At 49.4% G+C, this 24,594-nt stretch overlaps 1 protein-coding gene across 5 annotated transcripts in view; it reads left to right on the plus strand.

Annotated features, from left to right (window-relative positions):
* The window catches only part of PLS3 (plastin 3), an 84,551-nt gene that overhangs the window by 30,127 nt on the left and 29,830 nt on the right, over positions 1-24,594 (plus strand). For 4 of the 5 annotated variants that reach the window (XM_054039318.1, XM_054039314.1, XM_054039315.1 and 1 more), the window contains exons 2-3: positions 12,696-12,789; positions 21,390-21,476. In XM_054039318.1, the coding sequence (XP_053895293.1) occupies positions 21,410-21,476 (67 nt within the window). In that variant the 5' untranslated portion in view covers positions 12,696-12,789; positions 21,390-21,409. The remainder of the gene's footprint in view (positions 1-12,695; positions 12,790-21,389; positions 21,477-24,594) is intronic. The other variant, XM_054039320.1, reaches the window with a different exon arrangement.

Consider the following 24,594-nt stretch of genomic DNA (forward strand, 5'->3'; position numbering starts at 1 on the left):
TAATAGACTTTTTCAGATACTGGAGTACTAGACTGGGGTGGCTTATTGTTTATGCTGATGAACTTTAAAACTTAGATCTGAAAATATTATTTGTCCAGTGGAATAAGTTATCAGTTGATGCCCTTAATAGAAAGCACAAAAGTTATTCTCTAAGGCTGCCTATCAAACTGAATTTTGTATGGCTTCTTCACATATTAATTGTACAGAATGAAATACCTTGGTCTATCATTTAGTCTAAAACTGGCTTTAGGGCCCGAGTTACATCTTACATTAAAAAGTTGATTTCAGTGGTAGGTGAAGGACAGTGAATTCAGACTAGAAAAAAGGCAGTTTCCCAGTGAGGGTGACTGACCATTGGACAACTTACCTGCAGAGGTGGTGGATGCTGTGTCAACTGAGGCTTTTAAAGACAGAGTTGCTCTCTTTGAGGCATGCAGCCGGAAGTGATGGGTTTGATGCCGCAATCCCTAGGTGAAATTCTCTGGCTTGTGTTATATAGGTTAGACTAGGTCATAATGGTTCCTTCTGGCCTTAATATCCATTAACTTCTGGTGCATATCACAAAGGTTCGTAGCTGCCTCTTCTCTGCAGCAGCAGAGCTCAGCTGATCTTGCCTTGGGCATGACTGTGTTGGCAAGTGTGTTCCCTTGGCTCCATGTGCCTTTCCTCCTTTGTAATTAATTTACTCTAGGGACGAGAGTGGAACGCCCTGCTGTCTGCAAGGAAAACTTAATTTCACTACAGCAGATACAAATTTAATTTCACAAAGGTTTGCAATCTTTTTGGGAGGGAAAGGCTGGCCGAGTTTTTCTGCTGTTCGGTACTTCAGTCTAACCGTAGTATAATTTTTATCTGCTTCTATTAAAGACTCTGTCTCCTACTTACTAGCCTCTCTGCAGTAAAGGAGCATCCTTGCTCCCCGCCACTAATCTTGAGAGGATTACGAAGTGCTCAGTTTTTTTTCCTAGAACCACCATGCTAGGAAACTCTTCAGTGCAGGGCAAGAAGTTATTTTCCTTTTGCTTTCTTTAGTTCTTTCTAGTACCAAGGGGAGAGAATTCTTTCTATTGGCTGAATGGTCTCTCTTCCCTCAAAATCAAGTTCTTGCTTTCCTCCCATATCTAATCTATGCCATTTTGATCAGCGGCTCTCTGTAGTAAGGAAGCTGTCAGCTGAAATTCTTCTTAAACCCCTGAAAATACACTAAGTTCTTGGTCATGATAATGGTCTCTTGGGTGTCAGAGTGGCTTGTTGCTAGTTCAGGAATGTATTCATTGTTTGGCGTTTTTCTGTTAAAATGTATTATTTGTAATCTGCATAATGGGTACAAATCTTTGATATGGTGGCATTTTGTTCCTGGCTTCACAACTTGAAGTCTGCCTCTGTTTGACTCTCAAATTGATCAGAAAACTGCTTGGAGAGTGTTCCTGTATTTTTGTTTACATGCATCTGATGAAGTGGGCATTCAACCACGAAAGCTTATGCTTCAATACACCTGTTAGTCTTAAAGGTGCCACAGGACTCTCTGTTGCTTTTTACAGATCCAGACTAACACGGTTCCCCCTCTGATACTTGACAAATGGAGACGTGAAAGCAGTTGCTGAAACTTGCTTTAGTGCAGGGGTTCTCAAAATGGGGGTCGGGACCCCTCAGGGGGTCCCGAGGTTATTACCTGGGGGGGTTGCGAGCTCCCAGCCTCCACCCCAAACCCTGCTTTGCCTCCAGCATTTAGAATGGTGTTAAATATATTAGAAAGTGTTTTTAATGTATAAGGGGGGGGGTCACACTCAGAGGCTTGCTGTGTGAAAGGGGTCACCAGTACAGACGTTTGAGACCCACTGCTTTAGTCTAACTCCGTTATGGGTCGGGAATGGAACAACGCTCAGTTATGACTGAAATAAGCTTCTTTGCAGGGACAGGGTCTATCTGTAAAACGCCTGAGGGCTTGTGTATGTGGTGCCACCGTGAGCTCAACCAGGCTGAGTGCTCTGGAGAGAGCCCAGCCCGTTCGAGCCGGTGGCCCTGTCTAGACCCTGCTGGCCCAAGCTGGAAGTTGGGTTCAACCCATTGTGTTGGCCCGTGCGCGTAACCCACATGCTGGTCAGTTCCCCAGCGGGCCCCGTTCAGAAGATATGAGTTATAGCCCCTTGCTCTGGGGGTGGGATGGGGAGGCAGCGTCCTCTCCTCCCATAGCCATAAAGAATGAGTTCCCGGTACGCTGAATGCTGGCCAGGTCAAGCTGGGGAATCGCCAAGGAAGAGCAGCTGCTTGGAAGCCAAAGGATCAGGAAATGCTTAGGATCTGAGGCGCAGGGGCCAGTGGCTTCTGGGAGGAGGCAGTGTCGTCTGACTCACCTTTGTCAAGGAGGGAAGTGCCTGGTATCGCATAGCACTGGAGGCCCTGCTGTGCTGGGTGTTTTCTTCACACTTAGTCAGAGAGGCTTCCTGCTCAGAACGGTTTTCGTTCCAGCCAGATGGGAAGAAGGAAACACTCTGCCCAGAGAGGGAGTCAGACTTGCCGAAGGTGCCATAATGAGTCTATGGTAGAGCCAGCGCCTGCTGAATACCAGCCCCTTAACGACAAGAACATCCTCTCTCTCTCTCGCCTCCCTTCCCACGCTCGGCTTGAGAAAGGAGCTGAAACCCGGTGAGATCAGGTGTTACAAATTCCAGACAGAATCAACTGTTTGTCTCCCCACAACACACACAGCTATGGGAGATGCCTTGAAACGAGCGCCTGCTCCTTGCAGAACGTGAAGCCATTAGTTGCAATGTCATGAGTTCAGTTAACAGGAAGGACTGCCACCATATTGTCACAGTTGATGTGACTACGGCTTGTTGTAATCCAGGTGTAAAGGAAACCGATTTAGCAGGTTTTGTTTTTCTGATGGCCCATGCATTAATGCTGGAGTGGCTGCTTTCCTAAAATACAGATGTTAGCTAAACTAGAACGTTCCGGAAATAGTTGGCAAGCAGGTCTCTTAAGATTGAGTTAGAGCAATAGTTTAACTGGTTTCTGCTGCATGCTACACAAATTCTGAATGCTTTGTTTATAACTAAGTTTTTGGAATATGATCATCCTGCCACTTAAGATATTAGATTTATTTACAGTTAGCGAATGGTAATCTAAACCTGTTCTGCTCCATCTTCTCCCAGTTATTACGTGGAAACGGCTCTCTTCCTTTAAAGGTAGCACTGTCTTTAGGTGCTCAGCACCTAACCCTTTTCTTTATTACTCCCCAGGACAGGTGTTATCTCTAAGGGCTTGTCCACCTACAGGTTATGTCAGTATAATTTATGTCGCCCAGGGGTGTGAACAAGCCACCCCCTGAGTGATGGAAGTTGCACAGAGCTAAGCACTGCTGCAGGCGTGGTGTCATTCTGCCGACAGAGAGCTCTCTTGTCAGCACAGAGCCTCTTCACCAGGCGTGCTCTAGTGCCGCTGCAGCGCTTGTAGGGCAGCCCTAGCTCACCTGTGGGGTGTGTGGCCCCTGCTTCTGTCTCCCCACTTCCCTGCCCCGTCCCCTTTTTGTCCAGATGGATTTCTGTCCCCTGGTCCAGGCTGGTCTCTGGGTTTAACTTTTGTCAAGGGGTTCTCCTGAGTCTTACTAAACAAGGCTGTACCGGTTCCTGCATAGTGAGCATCCACCACATCTCTAGCACTATCCTCTCCCTCTGCCATCAGTGTTGGAAAATTATCTGCATGCTGTCACCGGAGCTGCCTGCTGATAGGAAACAAAGGGAGCTTTTACTGGGAGGCCGAATCACCAGGGGCTTGGCTGGCAATCTGGATTTGGCTGTTCCGAGGACTGAGTCTAAGAGAAGCAGCCAGAGTCGTTTTGCCTTTGACAGTGCTTCATCCTTCCCTCTCTCTCCAGGAAGGGCCCGAGGTGTGGTGGTGCCATCTGTAAGGCAGCAGGAGGTGAGGTAATACTGAGACACGTATCTGTAGCCCCTAGGTGCAGCCTCCTTGCTCTGTGTGCCGGGTGAATTCCCCCAGGAGAGTTTCTGCTACTCCACATTTGGAGTGGGCAGTGTCCTGTCCTGCATTGCGTGTTGGAGGCAGAGCACACAGCACTGAGCAACCTTGGCTGTGTTTACACTGCCGCGGGAAGCCAGCCTAACGCTACGCAACTACAGCTACGTGAATAACATAACTGGAGTCAACGTACCTTTAGGTCGAGTTACCACGGGGTCGATGGCAGAAACTCTCCTGTTGACTTACCTTACTCTTCTAGTTCAGGGTAGAGTACAGGGGTCGACTGGAGAGTGATCTGCTGTCAATTTGGCGGGTCTTTACTAGACCTGCTAAATCGACCATCAGTGGATCGCTCTCAGAGCATCGATCCCAATCCCGGCTATAGTGTAGACATAGCCCTTATCGCCTTAACCTCACTCTGTGCTCCATCTCTGCCAACCAGCTAAATAGCTGCCGTGAAGCTCCAGATTGCATGCAGCACAGCACAGTGAGGGTACTAGGGGCTGTGGCTACATTCCTGGTAGTAATTGTGCTTTTAACATAAGGTTTATTAACTACTTAATTGCTCAGGTTGGGATTTCCTGCCAACATGCTAATGCTAAATGTCTCTGTGCCTAATGGCTTGAGTTTCACAGTCTCCAGCTCCGGCCCCATGCTTGCTGATTGTGTAGCCAGCAGCTATCGCTGCGTGTTGGCAAGGCTTGCTTGGGTCAGAGAAATCTTCGAGTTATAGGAACTCTCTGAGCAGTTCCTAGAATAAGTGGTGGCAAGTCTGCCCCCAGCCTGGGTGTTTTCCAAGACTGCCTGGAGAAGCCAACACTCCTTCTCGACCAGCTCCCCAAAGTGAGGATTCTGGACTTACCAAATCAGCTTTTTGTTTTTTATCTCCTGGGAATAAGTTTGAGTGTGGGGAGTTCCCAGGAACATCTGAAAAAGCCTGTTTGCAACTCACCCAAAAGGTCTTGGGGGAGGGGGGGTTTGCCGGGGATTCCACCCTTTGGTCTCCCTCCCTCCCTCCCACACAGCCCCAAACAAATCCTTGTTCTTGAAGGAGCCCCAGTGCATCCACTCCAACACTGCAAAAATCTCTCTTGGAAGCTACTGGAGGCAAAGCAAGCTCCGGTAGAAACATCCCAGCAAGAGAGGGATTTCTATAATCCCCAGCTGCTGGGGGAGGAGTGTCCGCATGGTGGAACTCCTGCGGTGCTCTGTCCCACAGAGACACGTCTCCAAATCCTGCCGTGATCCCCTGCCAGGGCTTGCAGCGACCAACTCCAAACTGTATTTCAATTCCCCTGATGAATTCGGCAGATCCCCCGGATATTGGAAGCTAGTGCTGTAGTGACGGGAGCAAAATCTCTTCCCGTCTACACCCAAATCAGCCGAGCAGCAACAAAGAGTGTCTCTGCCTCTCTTGGCGTGCTTGTCTTCAATGGTTTGCCAGCTGCACCCTGGCAGAGTTCATGGAAACGATCACATTTGTCAACATACTCTAGGCGACCTAATTGGATTTGATTCTCCTCTGCATGCTCCCTGACTGTGTCCCACTCCACTGTCGCCTGTCTGCCTCTTGGGGCACATCTACACTCCAGCAAAAGAGATGCGCATGGTCTGGTGTGGTGCACCACAGCAGGCCTGGGTCGGCTGACTTGGGCTGTGGCTTTGGGGCTAGACACTTGGGCAGGAGCCCGGGATCTGAAACCCCGTGACCTGGGCTCCAGCCCCAGCCTGAATGTCCACGCTGTATCTTGAGCACTGCAGTCCAAGCCCTGTGAGCAGAGTCAAGTGAGCTGGGCTCTGAGACTGCTGCGGGGTGTTTTATTGCAGGGTAGGATACCTGTGGAGAGCTCTGGGAGTCCCTGCATATCTGGCTGGAGACAAAAGCTCAGTGTGAACAAATCAGAGTACTTTTATTCCCATTGTGAGAGCACTTCCTAGTTCCAGGAAGCAGGAAAATTGGGAGTGGGTGAAGGGGGAGGCAGACACTTGGGACAAACAATGGGATTTTGTTAAGTTTCTAAACTGTCCCATAAACCAAGTTCTAATTGACAATAAATCTGAGTTAATCATCTGAGCCACTGCAGAAACAGGAAGTGGTGGATTAAAAAAATAAGACTAAGCGTGGAATTCAATGTAGAGATGGTTCAGCATCTTTAGACGAAACTTCAAATGGTCCCGTGCTGCTGAGCGGCAGAACTTCTCTGAGGTCCCTTCTGGCCTTGGAACCTGTAACGGGTGCTCTGTTGTTCCCTTCCTTAATGGGCCCTGGGGAAAACAGGACTGCCTGCATTGGCCGCAGGATGCTCACAATAGCTAGGTGTTGGAAGGATAATATTTTGAGCAGTAAACGTTGATTTCACTGAACACACAGCCGCGCGCACACACGAAAAACATTCCCACTGATAGCGATTTTTCAGAGTGGCAAAGTAAGAGCCATGCTGCTTGGGAACTTGGACTTCGATTTAAGGATATCTACTTGCTGTATTTGGACATGTGATGTTGACAGATTGTGTTTTAATGGTTTTAAAGTTTTAACTCTTTTTGAATCTTAACATCGGTCATTAAATAACTAATGGACCCCCCCCAATTTCCTGCAACTATGAAAATTTAAATCGATAATGCTGAAATAAACATTGATGTCCATCAATTATTTAAAAAAAGAATAGAAATGTGAACACTTCCAGCTCTAATTAGTGCTGGTAGAAAACATCAGAAATGAGGGTAACTATAATAAAATCTCATGCTTCAGAGCTTCGGCCAATTGCCTGCAGGAGTTGGGAAGGAATATGTCTCCCTGATGCACAGTTGGGTACATGGCATTTGGATTTTCTCACCTTTCTCCGAAGCATCAGAGGTTGGCCACAGATGGAGATGGGATACGAGGTGGGGTAGGTCAGCGCTCTGAGGTGGACAGAAAATCCTTTCTAGATGCCCAAAAGGTGTCTTGCTCACATGCTCAGGGACATACCAAGTGGGGGCCTGCAGGGATCAGTTCTGGGTCTGGTTCTGTTAAATATCTTTATCAATGATTTAGGTAAAGGCATACAGAGTACACTTATAAAGTTTGTGGACAATACCAAGCTGGGAGGGCTTGCAAGTGCTTTGGAGGATAGGATTAAAATTCAAAATGATCTGGACAAACTGGAGAAATGGTCTGAAGGAAATAGGATGAAATTCAATAAGGACAAATGCAAAGTACTTCATTTAGGAAGGAACAATCAGTTGCACACATACAAAATGGAAAATGACTTCCTAGGAAGGAGTACTGCGGGAAGGGATCTGGGAGTCAGAGTGGACCACAAGCTAAATATGAGTCAACAGTGTAACACTGTTGCAAAAACAGCAAACATCATTCTGGGATGTATTGGCAGGAGTGTTGTAAGCGAGACACGAGAAGTCATTCTTCCACTCTACTCTGCGCTGATTAGGCCTCAATTGGAATATTGTGTCCAATTCTGGGTGCCACATTTCAGGAAAGATGTGGACAAATTGGAGAAAGTCCAGAGAAGAGCAACACCAAATGATTAAAGGTCTAGAAAACATGACCTATGAGGGAAGATTGAAAAAACTGGATTTGGTTTTGTCTGGAGAAGAGAAGTCTGAGAGGGGACATAACAGTTACAAGGAGGAGGGAGGTAAATTGTTCTTGTTAATCTGAGGCTAGGACAAGAAGCAATGGGCTTAAACTGCAACCAGGGAGGTTGAGGTTGGACGTTAGGAAAAACTTCCTGTCAGGGTGGTTAAGCACTGGAATAAATTGCCCAGGGAGGTTGTGGAATCTCCATCATTGGGGATTTTTAAGAGCAGGTTAGACAAACACCTGTCAGGGATGGTCAATAATACTTAGTCCTGCCATGAGTGCAGGGGACTGGACTAGATGACCTCTCGAGGTCCCTTCCAGTCCTACGATTCTGAGATTCGATACTGACCAACAGATTTGGGGTTGGGAAGGAATTCCCCCCCCACGTTGCATTGGCAGGGGCCCGGGAGCTTTTTGCCTTCCTCTGCAGGATGGAGTGCGGGTTGCCTGATGGGATCATCTGGGCATCTCTTACTAATGAGTTCTCTGCCATGGCAGGGGCCTCAGGTGTTGGTGGTAGCTTGGTCTCTCCTGTTGTCTGCCTGTGACGCAGCCGGTCATTCTTCTGACAGCTGATCTGCTTTAGTCTAACTGAACTCATTGGGCTAAACATAGGGGTAACGGGGTGAAATTTAATGGCTCATGATACAGGAGCTCAGATCAGATGGTCCCTTCCAGTCTTAAATGCTACCAAATTTTATTTGGGAACAGAGCTGAAATTCATAGGCCTGAACTTGATGTGCACTCGCTTCTGCATGCAGAATTTTGTTTCTCTGACAATAAATACTCTAGGGATGTTTAAAGCATTTCCAAACAATGAGGCGCCGGAAGTACAGCGACTGTAAGCAAAGCCGTACCTGCACGGGAACGAGTGCTTGCTTAACGCTTCGACCCAAGAACCAGTCACGGTGGAAATGCTAGCCAGGTCACCAGAAACTTTTCCCACTTACACGTGGACAAATGCAAGAGTTCAGCCTGCAGCTGTCTCTGTTCCTGGAGAGTCCATGTCACTGAACATAAGAACGGCCAGACTGGGTCAGACCAAAGGTCCATCTAGCCCAGTGTCCTGTCTGCCGACGGTGGCCAATGCCAGTGCCTGAGAGGGAATGAACAAAACAGACCGCTGGTTTTCCTTTCCCCAAAGCTAATAGTTCAGTTTCTCTTTACGTGCCAGCAGCCTAGGACCTGGGAATAATCCTGCAGTAACAAACAAATGTGTCCTCTCCCAAAGCAGGGAAAGAATTGGTAAACAAGGAAACACACTGTAGACTTCAGACTTCCAAATCTGATACCAAGAATGAGAGGGCAGGTCACTTCTTTGGTTTCCATGTGCTGGGAATGGCTCGCTGACCGCTTCTGGGGTAACGAGTGTCTTATCAATCGCATGTGTTGTGCAGAGCTCCGCACTCTCATGCAGGACAGAGCTTGTTGGCAATAAAACCCCAGAGAATTCTCTCCGCTGGACCTGAATCAAAGGAATCGGAGGGTCCTTTGCAAGTATGTGCTGTAATTGCTGGCAGCCAGGCAGCAAACTCTCTCCACCCTCTCAGATGTCTGCAAACATGGCAATTAAACTCTGGCCCAAAGGAACAGCCACCTCCCCAGAGATGTCATCCGTCAATTCCCTACTAGGCCACTTGCGCACAGCACCCAACCTCACTCTGTGATTGAGTGCCTCACACCCAGCGCACCTGGCTCCTTTCTAGCAGAGAAGAATAGAGAATCCAAGTTTTCAACTTGCATCAAATACTCCGCTCCTTTCCCTGTGTGTGTGGATGGCAGCTTCAACGCTGGCCTTTCTGGCCTAGCATGGCCATACGAGGGGTAAGCTGAAACCCGCGGCAGGAGGCGTGAAAGCCTCACAGATGTGACGTTTCATTGCTGGGGAAGGGAGAGAAGCCTTCTCAAACTGCTCTGTGGAAAGGCCTTTCTCCCCAGATGGTTGAAAAGGCCACGTGACCGTCCAGGCATGAGCAGCCCTCTCTAGAGTTTCCAAGGAGATGGGGAGGAGGGGAAAGGCAGAGCAATGCCCCATCATCCTCTCCACAAGGAGGGAAGCTTCTGGAAGGGACCAGTGCTCCTCCGAGCAGTCGGAGGTATGGGAGGAGGTGCAAGCCAGAGCAGGAAAGTGATGGCTAAGGCTGGGAGCTGAGGGGAAGGCTTTCACAGCAGGAACTCCTAGGCAGCTTTTACTGAAGTCAAGCCTGAGTGAAAGGGTAGAGGGAGAGACGCTGCCACCGCAGAGTGCACCGTATAGCAAAGCAGGGCATCCCTGGGTTACAAAACTGGAAAGGGCCCTAGTCCATTACCATGCAGCTGACTAATGGGGAAAGAAGGGTGTGGATACAGCTGGCATGCTGTCCATGCAATCGCACATTCAGGGTTGAAGTGCCCTGAGCTTACAATATGGTGGTTTTATTTGCCTTCTAATTTTGGTTGTTTTGAGGACGCCTACAGACAACTCAAAATCACGTCTCATTTACAATACACAGTTCTCTTCTCAGGGAGTCTTTGCTCCTAGATTAATCTCATTGTGCGGTGGGGGAAGGTGCATGTTCCTTCCTTACTGCTTGTTTATGCTTTAAAAACTGTCTCCATATTTGCTTACTGGAGTAAACGGGTAAATGCTGGCTTCCTGTTACCTTGTACTAGAATGTCTAATGTTACAGTGTTTGCAGAAATTTTAACATTGCAGAACTTTTAAACTTCTGATATTCGCTCCTTGCCTTAGCCCAAAATGGTTAGCAGGCTTTTCTAAATCCTGCTGTGCCGCGGATCCAGGCACGCCCAAAGCTGAGCCGTTTGTTTTTAAACGGGGCGTGCACATTTTCACGAGGCTAGTGGCATCATGCCGCCTGCCACTGCCAGCCTTCCCTAGGAGTGGCTTGTACTATTGGGGAACTGTTTGGCATAGGTTCCTCCAGCTTGATGGAGGATTCCTACTTTCTAGGTTAAATCGCAGCCGTCCACTTCGCTTTGTGTTGTTTTGTATCCAGTGTGCTCAGTGAAAGGCACTGGCTAATCACTCGTGAATCATGCTAGTGGTCTCTAGTAGAGCTGTGCAAATCGGAACTGAGCTCTCCTCGGTGGCTTTTGATGAATCACCATCTTCCAGGAGGACATGGGCCCCGTTGCCGAGCTCCGGCCCAGCCGCCCCAGCTCTCCCACACTTGCTGTGCCTGGTGCTGTCTTTTGCATTGGAACTGTGGTGGCTGTTGCACCTCCCTCCACCCGCAAACCAGCCCTGCACACAGATCTCTCTCTTCCCACGCCCCCCAAAGAGAACTAGGGCCCCATTCTCCCCAACACGCTCTCCCTGCCTCCATAAACCTGAGTCTGACCCTTCAGGGAAAGTGGGGGCAGCAGCCAGGTAGATCTGCTGTCCCCACCCCTACAAGGTGAGGCAGACCTTGGTGCCGCTCCTGCCCTCCCAAGGAATGTCTGTATGCAGTAGCCCCTGTCCTTTAAAAGACTCCTTCTACCCCAGAGCTTGAGGTAAAGGGCCCCTGGGTCCTGGCCGTCAGGGCCGGCTTTAGGCCGATTCAGCCGAATTCGGCTCCGCGCTAAGAGGGCTCCGCGCCACAGCTCTCCACCCCGCCCCCAGCTCACTTCCCCCTCCTCCCCTCCCCTGCACGCTCCACCCCCTGCTCCGCCCCCGCCCCTACTTCCCGCGAATCAGAGGTTCGCGGGAAGTCTGAAAAGAAGCGGGGGGGGCCAGGCAGCACCTGGTAAGCTGAGTCAGGAGTGTGGGAGGGGGACGTGAGAAGCGCTCCGGGGAGGCGCGGCCCAGTCCGGCCCCGGCCGAGCACCTCCGGCCCCAGCAGCTCCGGCCCCGGGACGCTGGCCCCAGTTCTGGCTGAGCGCGCCGGCCTGGCCCACTTGGCTCAGCTCCGTCCCAGCCCCCGCGGCTCGGCTCGGGTCCGGCCCAGGCCCCGCAGCTCAGCTCGGGCCGGGCGGGCCCGGCCCCCGCAATTCAGCTTGGGCCCGGCCTGGCCCGGCCCGGCCCGGCCCCCGCGGCTCAGCTCAGGCCCGGCCCCCGCGGCTTGGCTCAGCTCAGGCCCGGCCCCTCGGCCCGGGCCCGGCTCGGCCCCCCGGCCCGGCTCGGGTCTGGTCCGGCTCGGGTTCGGCTCAGGCCCGGCCCCCCGGCTCAGCTCCAGCCCGGCCCTGGCTGAGCGGCTCCGGGCCAGACCCAAGCCCCACGACCCCGGCTGGAGCGCAGCCCGATTGCTGGGGGCGGGGCTTGCGGCAAGCCACGCCCCCAGGAATCGGGCCCCGCTCTTGCTAAAGCCGACCCTGCTGGCCCTGGGGGTGCTGCATGGAGGGGTGGCCCCACAGCCTGTCCCCCCACTCCAGGGAAGATTCTGACCGGGGTGTGGCTGGAAGGAAGAGCAGGCTTAACTTTCTGATCCCCTGCAGGTGCTAGCGGGGAGAGGGCCGGACCACTCTCCCTCGAACAGCTGGGAGGTGTAGCAGGCAAGCCAGCAAGCTCAGGCAGCGTGTGAGGGGAAGGGAGTGTGAGGAGGGGGCTTCTGAACGAGCGTAGCCTGTCTAATCAAACCAGTCAGACCGACCTGGCTTCAGAGGGTCAACCTGAGTCTGGCTGAGGGCCGATTTCCCAGACTCCAGCTAGCTCTGAGGAAGAGCAGGGCTCTGAGGGAGTGTTCACTGGAGCAGCAAGGAGTGTTAAATAGCTCTTCACGACCAGGCCACGTGTTAAAGCTGTTAATACAAAGCCCGGGGTGCCTTTGACCCTGTGTGGCGAATGCCATAACTCCCTGGCTCAGTGTCTGGTGCGTTTAGAAGTTGTACAATGTCTGTTTGACGCAGAATTTTGACCCGGTGCACATCTGGGGCGTGACTTGGTATGGGACAGAAACTCGGACTAAAAGCCACTCTTCTCGGCAAAGTCATAATGGGGCAGCGGTAGGAGATGCTGGTCTGCCAACTCCCTGCTTGTATTCCCTTGTCTCTGCACATATGTGCAGTAGAAAGGCACAAACTCTCTAGGCCTTCCGTCTCCAGCTGGGGAGTGCTGCTTAGGCCGGAGTAGTTCTGTTTGCTTGCTCCACTTGGGGACGATTGGGCTAATGACGTAGATGAGGCGTCACTAACTGAATCCTATGTTTTCTATTTGCAGAGCCTGAAACCGCTCTACCGCACAAGCCATCTGGCCACAATCTGCTCCTACACAGCCCTGGCTGGGACATTGATCCCAACAGAAATATCACTCGGTAGGTAAGACCAGCTTGGCACCCAGGGAAAGAGAAGGCTAAAGTGTGTGTGTGTGTGGGGGGGTACTGTACTGGGACTCTGAAGGAGCTTGGTTTTAGCCCCACCTCTGCTGCGTTCTAGCCCTACGTCTTTGACTGGCTTTGTGCCAGTAGGCCGGTCAGCACCGTGCCTCAGTTTCCCTGCCATTAAAGTGGGGATGGGGCCTCGCTGGTAACTTGCCTGGCGCTGTACGGATGGAAAGCGCCACGCAAAAGCAAGACGTTAACTCTGATTTGTGGGACGGTCTCTCATAGAGGCTTCCGTGCTGCCTCGTGCTCATGCCAAGTGCTGTCTGCTGTCCTTAAGCACTCCGCCAGATCGGCTTAGATGGCCAGCTCTGCCCTGACTCCGGTTAGCAGAGCCTTCCATCTGTGTCTTCGCCGCCTCGGCTGGCGGCTGGGGTTTGGGTATAAAGCAGGATCACGAATGTGCATTACCTATCCTGAGCCTTAATGGGGCTCTCTCACCTCCTACTGTGAGGTCAGCACTGTACCTTTGCCCGCAGATGACCTCTCCTGGCAAAAATGCCAGTTCTCTCTCCAAAATCCTTGCGCAAACCCTGAGGCGCCGTCAAGCATTAGTTTACCCCACTGTCAAACGTGTCCTTTGGGCAGTGCAAACACAGCTTCAAACACTGAATGTTTGATCGTTCAAGCAGATGCATGGCCAAGCCCAAACTGTGTCCTCATCCAGTGTGCTCTCCATGCTCCCTCACTTGGAGGTCCAAGGAGCTTGTGTTTCAAGGGCAGTGGTCAGTCCCAGGCACGCTGTAAAACTCGCCAACCGGTGGCTTGCTTTTTCTATCTCTGGCCTTTATCTGGGTAAGTCTGAAGTGTCCGGAAAAACAGTGTACCCCTTCTTTGTGTTGGGGTTTGTCTGGTGCCTGCGGGACACCTCTTCTTTCATATCCCCTGAGGCAAAATGCATCAGAACCACGGGTGAGGGTGTGAGGTCCAGGGGACTCTGTCCGGCTGGTGACTGCTTGGAAGGGAGCCCACTGTATTCTATAATTCCACAGCACCGGAAGGACGAACTCTAGTGTCACGGGCAACTCATATTCTGTTTAGATAGTGTAGCTGAGAATGCAAGGCAAGTGCTGATGACCCAGCCCGGAGAGCAGCAGGCATTCTGCTGACCGAATGCAAAGAGGGCACAGCAGTCTTCCCCATCCCTCTGCCTTCAAAGCAAATATACCAGTGACTTCTAGCTCACTAAACGTGGGCTGAATTATACCCAGATGAGAGCCTTGCAAAGCCACACCCATCCAAAGGGCGGGTTCCTGCAGAGTTCGTGGGGCTGTGGTTTGGTAGAGCAGGTAAAAATAGCATCAAATGACTTCTAAAAACTTCTAAAACAAGCTTGGTGCAACCTGAATGGAATTTGCAGGGACATTGTCAGTTTGCAATCAAGATAGAGATTTTAACTTGACAAGGAAGCTCAGAAGTGGGTGTAGCATTTAATGCTTAACTTTCAAAAGCGGTCTTTGTTGATGGACCCTAATTGCTTCAGATGTAGTTTTTTATAGGTGCCCTCCTGAGCATTAAAGCTGTACAAACAATCGAGACTTCAGCAGAGGTTTTATTCAACACTATTGTTACAAGACCAAGTATTTGCAGCTTAATTCTTTGGTTCAATTTTCCCTCCCATTCCCTTCTCAAGTACCTAAACACTCCCTTCGACTCCTTACACATTCCCGCTTGTCAGCACCTGTATAAAGAACAACCTGTTTGTTTCTCAATTTTAATGTAGTTTTCTTCCTCCCCTGTTGTCATAAGACCCACAGAAATGACTGTTTCTCCTAAAGCGTGAGTGACACTGCGTATATCCAGTATTGCATACGCACAAAGTAAACTGACTCAGCTGAGCAGCTGTCACTTACATGCCACCCCTAAGATCACTGTAACGATAGTAGCTAGAACATTTTCATTCAGACTTAAGTTGTCAACATTATTTTGGAATCCTAACGTGGTTGAATTACAAACCTCTCAAAGGGCCTTGTAAGGAAAACCTTAACAAAACCTTACAGTAGCAGAGCTGTACAAATAAAAGGATTCGGGGAATGAGAAGGAAAGGTTGGTAATTCAATGTCGGAAGTCTCCTTAACCTGCAGTAATTTACAAGAAAACTTCTGTATATGTGGAATAAAATCTGAAGCTTTTTCAAGCAATAAATCTGCACCATATTCGAGTTTCTGGCATTCTCACTTCTGGGAGTACTGTGTTTGCTCCCTCAAGTTCAAGATTCACTTTCTGCTGAAGCCCCTGTTCTTTAAGGAGTACAGTGTGGCAAGTCAAACGTACGGCTTTCCTGCTGGCTGTGCTCGCCAGCTGAATGACCTTGTTGTGATGTTTATAGAATTTCAGCTATGTGTGTAATCAGCACATCCAGGAATCTATTAAATTTATGCTTCAAATCAACTGGAGGCAAACATCTATTAGCCACAGCAAACACCTTGGGTTTACCCTGGGAAACAACTCCCGATCTCTGGGAAAGCTCAAGTAAAAGTTCAATAACCAAATGAAATCGCGGTCTGACGTGTAGAGACTAGACAGCCAGAGAGCCGTGGATGAATTTAAGGGCCCAAAAGCAAGCTATTCCGCTGGTTAGGAAAGATAGAAAATGTGGCAAAAGACCACCTTGGCTTAACCACGAGATCTTGCATGATCTAAAAAATAAAAAGGAGTCATATAAAAAATGGAAACTAGGACAGATTACAAAGGATGAATATAGGCAAACAACACAGGAATGCAGGGGCAAGATTAGAAAGGCAAAGGCACAAAATGAGCTCAAACTAGCTACGGGAATAAAAGGAAACAAGAAGACTTTTTATCAATACATTAGAAGCCAGAGGAAGACCAAAGACAGGGTAGGCCCACTGCTTAGTGAAGAGGGAGAAACAGTAACAGGAAACTTGGAAATGGCAGAGATGCTTAATGACTTCTTTGTTTCGGTCTTCACCGAGAAGTCTGAAGGAATGCCTAACATAGTGAATGCTAATGGGAAGGGGGTAGGTTTAGCGGATAAAATAAAAAAAGAACAAGTTAAAAATCACTTAGAAAAGTTAGATGCCTGCAAGTCACCCGGGCCTGATGAAATGCATCCTAGAATACTCAAGGAGCTAATAGAGGAGGTATCTGAGCCTCTAGCTATTATCTTTGGAAAGTCATAGGGAGACGGGAGAGATTCCAGAAGACTGGAAAAGGGCAATGTAGTAGGTCCTAGCCGGGGCTCGACCCTTCCGGGCAGGAGGGGAGCCACACCGACTCACTACTCTGGGAATAAGCAGTCAGTTAGTCCTGAAACTCCGGCTCTTTGGTGCAGAGTCGGAGCAACCACAGTTAAAGCTCAGGAGCCCAGGCCCTGGATCAGGGCGGGGCAAACACAGTTAGCTCAGACCCTTGCTTGCTGGGCTGAGCGGGCAAATAGTTCAGAGCCCAGGCCCTGGATCAGGGCGGGGCAAACACAGTTAGGCTCAGGTCCTTAGGGCGGGGGCTGAGCGGGTAAATAGTTCAAAGCCCAGGCCCTGGATCAGGGCGGGGCAAACACAGTTAAGCTCAGGCCCTTGTTGCAGGGGCTGAGCGAGCAAATAGTTCAGAGCCCAGGCCCTGGATCAGGGCGGGGCAAACACAGTTAGCTCAGGCCCTTGTTGCAGGGGCTGAGCGAGCAAATAGTTCAGAGCCCAGGCCCTGGATCAGGGCGGGGCAAACACAGTTAAGCTCCGGCCCTTGTTGCAGGGGCTGAGCGAGCAAATAGTTCAGAGCCCAGGCCCTGGATCAGGGCGGGGCAAACACAGTTAGCTCAGGCCCTTGTTGCAGGGGCTGAGCGAGCAAATAGTTCAGAGCCCAGGCCCTGGATCAGGGCGGGGCAAACACAGTTAACTCAGGCCCTTGTTGCAGGGGCTGAGCGAGCAAACAGTTCAAAGCCCAGGCCCTGGATCAGGGCGGGGCAAACACAGTTAAGCTCAGGCCCTTGTTGCAGGGGCTGAGCAGGCAAATAGTTCAAGGCCCAGGCTTCTGTAGCAGAGCGTTGGGTGAGGGGGAAGCCTGCCACCCGTGCGGCGGGTGGCAGGGGGGAACGCAGGCCCACCCACTCCACTGCGTTCCAGCCCGGGGCCCTAACAGCGGTTGCTGCCGCTGCTGGTCAGTGGGGTATCCAGGCCGCAACACACTGACATAGGCTCACACTCAGTTGCAGCCGGACCGGGGTCGGCTACCCCCGGGCTACTTCCGTGATCCCCCTCACAGCCTACCTCGGTCGTTGCGCCGGGATCGGGCCAGTCCACCTGCATGGGCTCCTCTCTGCCCGGGCTCGGCGGCAAGTCTGGTAGCTCTGCCGGGAAGTCCGGCCAATGGTCCTCAGGCGGCTCCTCTGGATAGCAGCAGGGGCTGAGGGGTTCGGGTCCAGTCTCACCCTCAGGGTTAGCGGGGTTCGGTTCCCAGGGGTTCTCCCAGTGGCGGGCGTGAACGGGCTCCGGCGGCTCCTCCTCGTAGCGGGCCCGGGGTAGCTCAGGCCAGCTAGGGTCTTCGACGGTCTCCTGGCCGGGAGCTCCCGGCCGCACGTCTGCTCCCTGTGGTGGCTGGCCGCCAACTGAGCTCTGGCGGCCGGCCTTTATACTTCCTGTCCCGCCCCTTGACTTCCGGGGGGCGGGGACAGGCGGTGGTGGTCCCACCCACTCTGGTGCCGGCACGTGGGCTCCCTCTTCTGGGCAGGAGGGGAGCCACACCGACTCACTACAGGCAAATATAGTGCCCATCTATAAAAAGGGAAATAAAAACAACCCAGGTAACTACAGACCAGTTAGTTTAACTTCTGTGCCAGGGAAGATAATGGAGCAAGTAATTAAGGAAATCATCTGCAAACACTTGGAAGGTGGTAAGGTGATAGGGAATAGCCAGCATGGATTTGTGAAGAACAAATCATGTCAAACCAATCTGATAGCTTTCTTTGATAGGATAACGAGCCTTGTGGATAAGGGTGAAGCGGTGGATGTGGTATACCTAGACTTTAGTAAGGCATTTGATACGGTCTCGCATGATATTCTTATCGATAAACTAGGCAAATACAAATTAGATGGGGCTACTATAAGGTGGGTGCATAACTGGCTGGATAACCGTACTCAGAGAGTTGTTATTAATGGTTCCCAATCCTGCTGGAAAGGCGTAACGAGTGGGGTACCGCAGGGGTCTGTTTTGGGACTGGCTCTGTTCAATATCTTCATCAACGACTTAGATATTGGCATAGAAAGTACGCTTATTAAGTTTGCGGATGATACCAAACTGGGAGGGATTGCAACTACTTTGGAGGACAGGGTCATAATTCAAAATGATCTGGACAAATTGGAGAAATGGTCTGAGTTAAACAGGATGAAGTTTAACAAAGACAAATGCAAAGTGCTCCACTTAGGAAGGAAAAATCAATTTCACACATACAGAATGGGAAAAGACTGTCTAGGAAGGAGTACGGCAGAAAGGGATCTAGGGGTTATAGTGGACCACAAGCTAAATATGAGTCAACAGTGTGATGCTGTTGCAAAAAAAGCAAACATGATTCTGGGGTGCATTAACAGGTGTGTTGTGAGCAAGACACGAGAAGTCATTCTTCCGCTCTACTCTGCTCTGGTTAGGCCTCAGCTGGAGTATTGTGTCCAGTTCTGGGCGCCGCATTTTAAAAAAGATGTGGAGAAATTGGAAAGGGTCCAAAGAAGAGCGACAAGAATGATTAAAGGTCTTGAGAACATGACCTATGAAGGAAGGCTGAAAGAACTGGGTTTGTTTAGTTTGGAAAAGAGAAGACTGAGAGGGGACATGATAACAGTTTTCAGGTATCTAAAAGGGTGTCATAAGGAGGAGGGAGAGAACTTGTTCACCTTAGCCTCTAAGGATAGAACCAGAAACAATGGGTTTAAACTGCAGCAAGGGAGGTCTAGGTTGGACATTAGGAAAAAGTTCCTAACTGTCAGGGTGGTTAAACACTGGAACAAATTGCCTAGGGAGGTTGTGGAATCTCCGTCTCTGGAGATATTTAAGAGTAGGTTAGATAAATGTCTATCAGGGATGGTCTAGACAGTATTTGGTCCTGCCATGCGGGCAGGGGACTGGACTCGATGACCTCTCGAGGTCCCTTCCAGTCCTATAATCTATGAATCTATGAATGCGTTTCACACAGTTTACATGCATTGAAGTGGATATTGACAAGCCCTCCGTCTTTGCTGCCTGTTTGGCTTTGATATTAAAGTTTGCTGAAGTTTGGATGACACCTTGCCATAGAATTTGCCCCGTCCCTGTGCTGTATTTTTCTCCTATTTCCTATAGTCCAATTACTGAACTCCCTGAGTGCTGCCGTGGATGTAAGTGGCAGCAGGATAAGGCTAAGGGACTGTCAGCCGGTCTGTGACTGCAATATTCGGGTTTTTTATAAATGAGTGTCAATAAAATTCCATCTTCAGCTTCCATCTGCTGAAAGCCAGTAAATGAACAAGTTGCCCCCCTGCAAAGTATGTTGCAATACGGCAGTGGTGACTAGCTCCCATCTGCGTTGCTTTCCCATCAGTCTGCCTCTGCCCAACCTTTCCTGCTTTGTTACACTCTGTGGTTTGGAGGCAATAAATAGTTTAACAAGGTAAAACTTCATATCTACAACCCCAGGCAAACACACATTCCAAACTTTAGAATCCCAATGAGCCACGGTTTGGAACAACTCTGGGCAACAAATGCGGCTTGCAGATCAGAGTGCGTGCGCAGGCTTGTCGGGTCAAATGGCGCTAAAGCGGAGCATGATATTCCTTGTGCCAGCCCACAAAATGTAGATTGAACTCCCTTCCCCTCCCCCGGCTCATGGGGCTGTTCCACTAAGTGGGGAAGAAACTGTTGTGATTGGATCTCTCCAGTTGATCCCATTCAAAGCTGCCTTGTCACATCCCCAAGCCCTCGTGAACATGGGGCCTGTGTTACAGTCTAGTGTGTCTGGCTGGGGCAGGATTAAGGCAGGCAGAGGTACTGCCAAGTTGTGCCTAGGCATTGCCCTGAGGCAGTGACAAACCACAGAACCTTGGCTCTCGTCAAATAAAATCTGTCCCGGCTCTAAACCTTGTAAATATTTAACCAGCGTAACGGAGCCGCACAGCCTGCCAGCAGGTCTGACACATGACCCTACCCCAGTACCTCAGCGAGGTGTGGGTGCTGACACCTCCTGCCAGCACCGCTCAGCAGAGCGGACCCTGGTGTGTTGGGTGCCCTCCCTGCTCTCACCCCCTCATGACTCTCCTGTTGGTGGCAGCAGCCCCCCGCCACCAGCGTGAAGGCAGAGTTCTCCCTTCTCCAGGTCAGACGCCAGCCCTACTGAAGGCTAGCTATAGTGGCCTGTGGGGAAAGAGAATTTGGCTTGCCACAAAGAGTGGTGGTGCGTGGGCCCTGCCGTTTCCACTCCAAGGAGGGGGTGGGGCGGAGCAAAGGGGGCCCTGTGGGTATGTCTACAGTGCAAGTAAGCACCCGTGGGTGGCCTGGGTCAGCTGACGCAGGCTCATGGGGCTCTTTCGTTGCCCCATAGCCCAAGCCGGGCCGGCCGCAGGTATTTAATTGCAATATAGGCACAGCCTACGTGTGCTGTGCCCAGGACTCCCATTGCTTGCCCCATCCTTGTGTGTTCCTCCAAAAATGCCTCTGTGCGGGAGTCAGCTGCAGCCCACGGAGAGGCACTGCTCAACTCTGTGCGTCTGAAGTGCACCCAGGGCAGAGGAACAGTTATTAGTCTGAACAAAATAACTCAGTGTCCATACGCTCTTATGTTAAGCATGGTATAGAGCCCCTCAGTGTGCTCGCCCCTGTCCCATGCCTGGCAGAACCTTGCCGCCAGGAGGCTTGTGTCAGTGGAAATCAGCCCCTGGCTCCTCCGGTCCTCCCCTCAGGACGCTGACGGCTAAAGACAACTGGTGGTTTTCAAACCGGTTTTACAAACTAGAAATGGCCTGGTTTTGGAAGCAGTTTTTGTTTGTGCCAGTTTGGGTTGTTGTGAAAGAATTTGGGGCCTTTTCTGGAAACGTCTTTCCAAATATTTTTGAATCTTTTGTTTTGCTGCCAAAAACCAGGTTTTGGTAAATGAAAAATTTTGATAGCAATTTAATTGTTTAGATAAACGTGGAAGAAAATAATATTTTGAAATTGCATTGGGGACAGGGGAGGAACGTCGGTGGTTCTAGTTTCAGGTGATTTGAGATTTTTCACACAACTAGCTTTTCGTTTTTCAAGCAGCTCTGACTACAGCACACACCTGTGACAGACACTTCAGTGGAACACGAAGAGCAGTTGCGGTGTGGGCTGCCGCTCGTAAAACGAACACACAGATGGATAAATATTAACAAGGCTGGCAGGCCTGGGCATCCCTTTCCATCTGTGCTCAACAGCGGTTTATTTTGCCGCCTAGAGAAATTCAACTACCAGACCTACCGGGTTGATAAGTGTTTGGAAGAATCACCCTTGCCTTTATCTGCGTGCAGAGTCTTTTGTAGCATAACTGCACGTGAACCAAACTTTCTTGTTTCATGAACTCTCCTCTTTCCCGGCAGGCACTTACTAAGTTTGTGAGATGGCCAGCACCACGCAGATCTCCAAAGATGAGCTGGAAGAACTGAGAGAGGCCTTTGCCAAAGTTGGTAAGTAGCTTTTCCTGCTTTTAGTGTGAGAAGTAGCTCATAGAGGTGAGATCCTACCACCTCGCTCGTGTCTGCACACTCAGAGCCACCAACGCAGACTGACGGGTTCGTTCTCTCTCTGTCAGCAGCAACACCAGGGAAGTGATAGGTGGGCTATTGGTGCCATTGTAGTGCCTTGCACTTGTGCCTTGTCATGTGAACCGTTTAACAGCACCCCCCATGGTGTCGTGCGTAAGCCGGTGGAATACATGCAATGCCTGTTCCTTGGGCAGTCCTGTCTTAGCCAGCAGGTGCAAGGCTGCCTCTGGTCCCTTTTTGGCCAGGTTCTTCGTTATCTCCTGACCCTAGTGGAGGTGGAATTCTCAAAACAAACAAACATTATTTTAGGCACGTGGCCTGGGTGATGTCTTAGCATTTGTAGGCCTGCCACGTGCTGTAACCAACTTCAGAGAAAAACCCTCGAGCACAGCACTGAACCTTCTGGACTGGCTAAAACGTGGGGACATAACAAAACTGGCAAGAGGTCTCCCTTGTAGCCACCGGGGGGCAGTTCCATCTGGGATCCTTCAACACCTGCCAGGAGGCTTTGCCATCCGAGCAGGGTCCAGCCCGATCTGCCTGTTCCAGGAGAAGTGGCCCTGCAAAACTGCGTCTCCTGATGGGAAGTGTTCCTGTGAGCGTGCTTCCAGTCTGGCGTCTTTGCTCCTTCTCCCTGGCTCACTCTCGCTCCATCCTTGCTAGAAGTTGGGCACGACCTGTCCTATGGGTACAAGTGAGGCATTGAGTGAGACGTGACATTTTAGAAAGCAGGTTCCCGTGACCTTTGGGATTAGAGCTGGCAGGAAAGCTGCAGCTCTGAGGGTCTGGTCACAGCTCTTAGAGCATGAATCAGCTGAGTGGGGACACCAAACTTGTGGCGATGGGAAGACATTCATTGGTTAGAAAGGTACTGTCATATTGTGACTCTGGTGTATGTACACTGCTGCCCTCTCTTGGATGGATTTAGGCCTGCTAATGCTACTCTGAAACCTTTCTTAGGGGCCAGGTTAGTCTACAGAGATCTAGTGCTAAGTGTCAATGAATTGCAAAGGTGAGCAGGTCTGAGTCCATCTATTAACTTTACCTTTTTAATGGCGTTTCCTTGGGAAGTAAGCAGCATTCAGTCCATGAGGAAGTCCCAGTTTTACACATACTTCAGACTTATTTCAAAGTAGGCAGGGATCCAATTCTTCTCCTTCTATGAAGACCGGCCTAGCGTTTCACTTCCAGTCGTGTTCCTATAAGCTTTCTCTGTTTCGCTCATGTTTAAGATCAGTCAGTATGAAATCTCTCTGCTGTATGAACGTGGTGAGACTATGGTCTAAGGCGTTTTATTGACTGATGGAGCATTCATTTAAAGCAAAATGATTTAAATAACTCATTTTAAACTTTTTTTCGCATTTGTACTTCTTAGCTATCTTCCTAGAGAGAGGGTTTAATGGTTACCACCTGAGAATCAACACGTTGGTTTGCAACTACATAGAATTTTTACACTGAATTTGGAACTCTTTCGCTAACCGGAAGTATAACTATATCTATACACGGTTAGCTAGCTAATTATAGAACTTAACATATTATTCAGATGGTTAACTTTTACGTTTTTGTGTTAGAAAATGGTGAACGATGCATTACTTTTACAAGATCAGGTTTTTTTTATGCATGATCTGTTCAGACGGCACTTGGACGAAATTGGAATTCAATTAAAAATGCACAAAACCAAAATTTTATTAAAACAAAACTACCTTAAATGTGCAGGATCTGTAAGAAACAAGTAAGGTTTTCAAAAAATGCATTTGAATTTAAAACTGATTTACTTAAACAATGAATTTAATTAATTGAACTGACGGTTTCTGGTTGTGTCCTTTGTGTTTTTTGGATTTGTCTGTCTCATCTGCTCACACCTCATTTTTCCTCTTCCAGTCTCTGAATAAAACAAGTTTTCTTGATTTTTTTTTTTTTCAACACCCAATTGATTCCTCTGCTTTAAATGAAGTAGTCACTGAATTGAGCTAGTTCAATAAACGGAAGTGAAGAAAATACTTTCTCTCTGAACCTGCAGAAGAGACTGCAGCTGTCAAAATCTGGCTACGCTCTTCATCCGTCTTTGGTTGGAGTGCTTAGTCAGTGACGTCCACCAGTCTAGGGCTTTGACTTTGGCAGCCACATGTCCTGCTCAATATTTTTATTTCATTGAAATGATTTTAATAATTATAGTTTAGTTTAGGCCTTAACATAGGTTGTCATAGTTCCAAATTTCATTTGAAATGTTTTAAAAAGTAAAATGTATTTTAATTGTAAATAAAAAATATTTTTTTGGCTTTTAAAAAAATACTGATTTTTACCCCACTCCATTCACTGATTATTTCTATAAAAACGAGCTGTGGGGGCAGGGAAATTGAAGAGAACAAAACCAAAGTCTTTCAGGTACGTGATGCAGAGATCTCTTCTGTTTTAATTCGTCACAAATTGTGTGCCGTTAGTCAGTTTTACTCTGACCTTCCAGGAGGCAGAGGCTTGAACAAACTCAAAATTTAGACATACACTAAAGACAGAGAGCCAGGCAACAAGGAGCATTACGTACATAATGGCTTTTGTTGTGAGCTCGCTGCTCTTTGATCCCTTCTGAAACTTTTCAGTTCTGGTCTGCAGAAATTAAAATGGCTATTTTGGCCTATGCATTTGTGCATTTCCCCATCTGGTTCTTTTAGCCCTACTCCCAGATATGCTCCAGGTAGGTAGGGCAAAGAGACTAACTTGCTGAGCTGAATTTCCAAGGGCAGCCAAAGACTGAAGGATCCAAGTCAAAAACGATTTTACTCTGGGAGATTCCAGGTCACTGATAATTCTGGAGATACTTTTTACCTAAAGAGAGACTGACGTATAAACCATTTGAAACATCATCGCTGTCTTCAGGCAGTTGCAACAAGGGTGACTTAGGAGCTTGTCCTTTAGTATCGGGGGTAGCCGTGTCAGTCTGTATCCACAAAAACAGCGAGGAGTCCGGTGGCACCTTAAAGACTAACAGATTTATTTGGGCATAAGCTTTCGTGGGTAAAAAACCTTACTCCATGCATCTGTA

Source organism: Malaclemys terrapin, chromosome 9, assembly GCF_027887155.1.
Source record: "Malaclemys terrapin pileata isolate rMalTer1 chromosome 9, rMalTer1.hap1, whole genome shotgun sequence".
NCBI classification, from domain to species: Eukaryota; Metazoa; Chordata; order Testudines; family Emydidae; genus Malaclemys; species Malaclemys terrapin.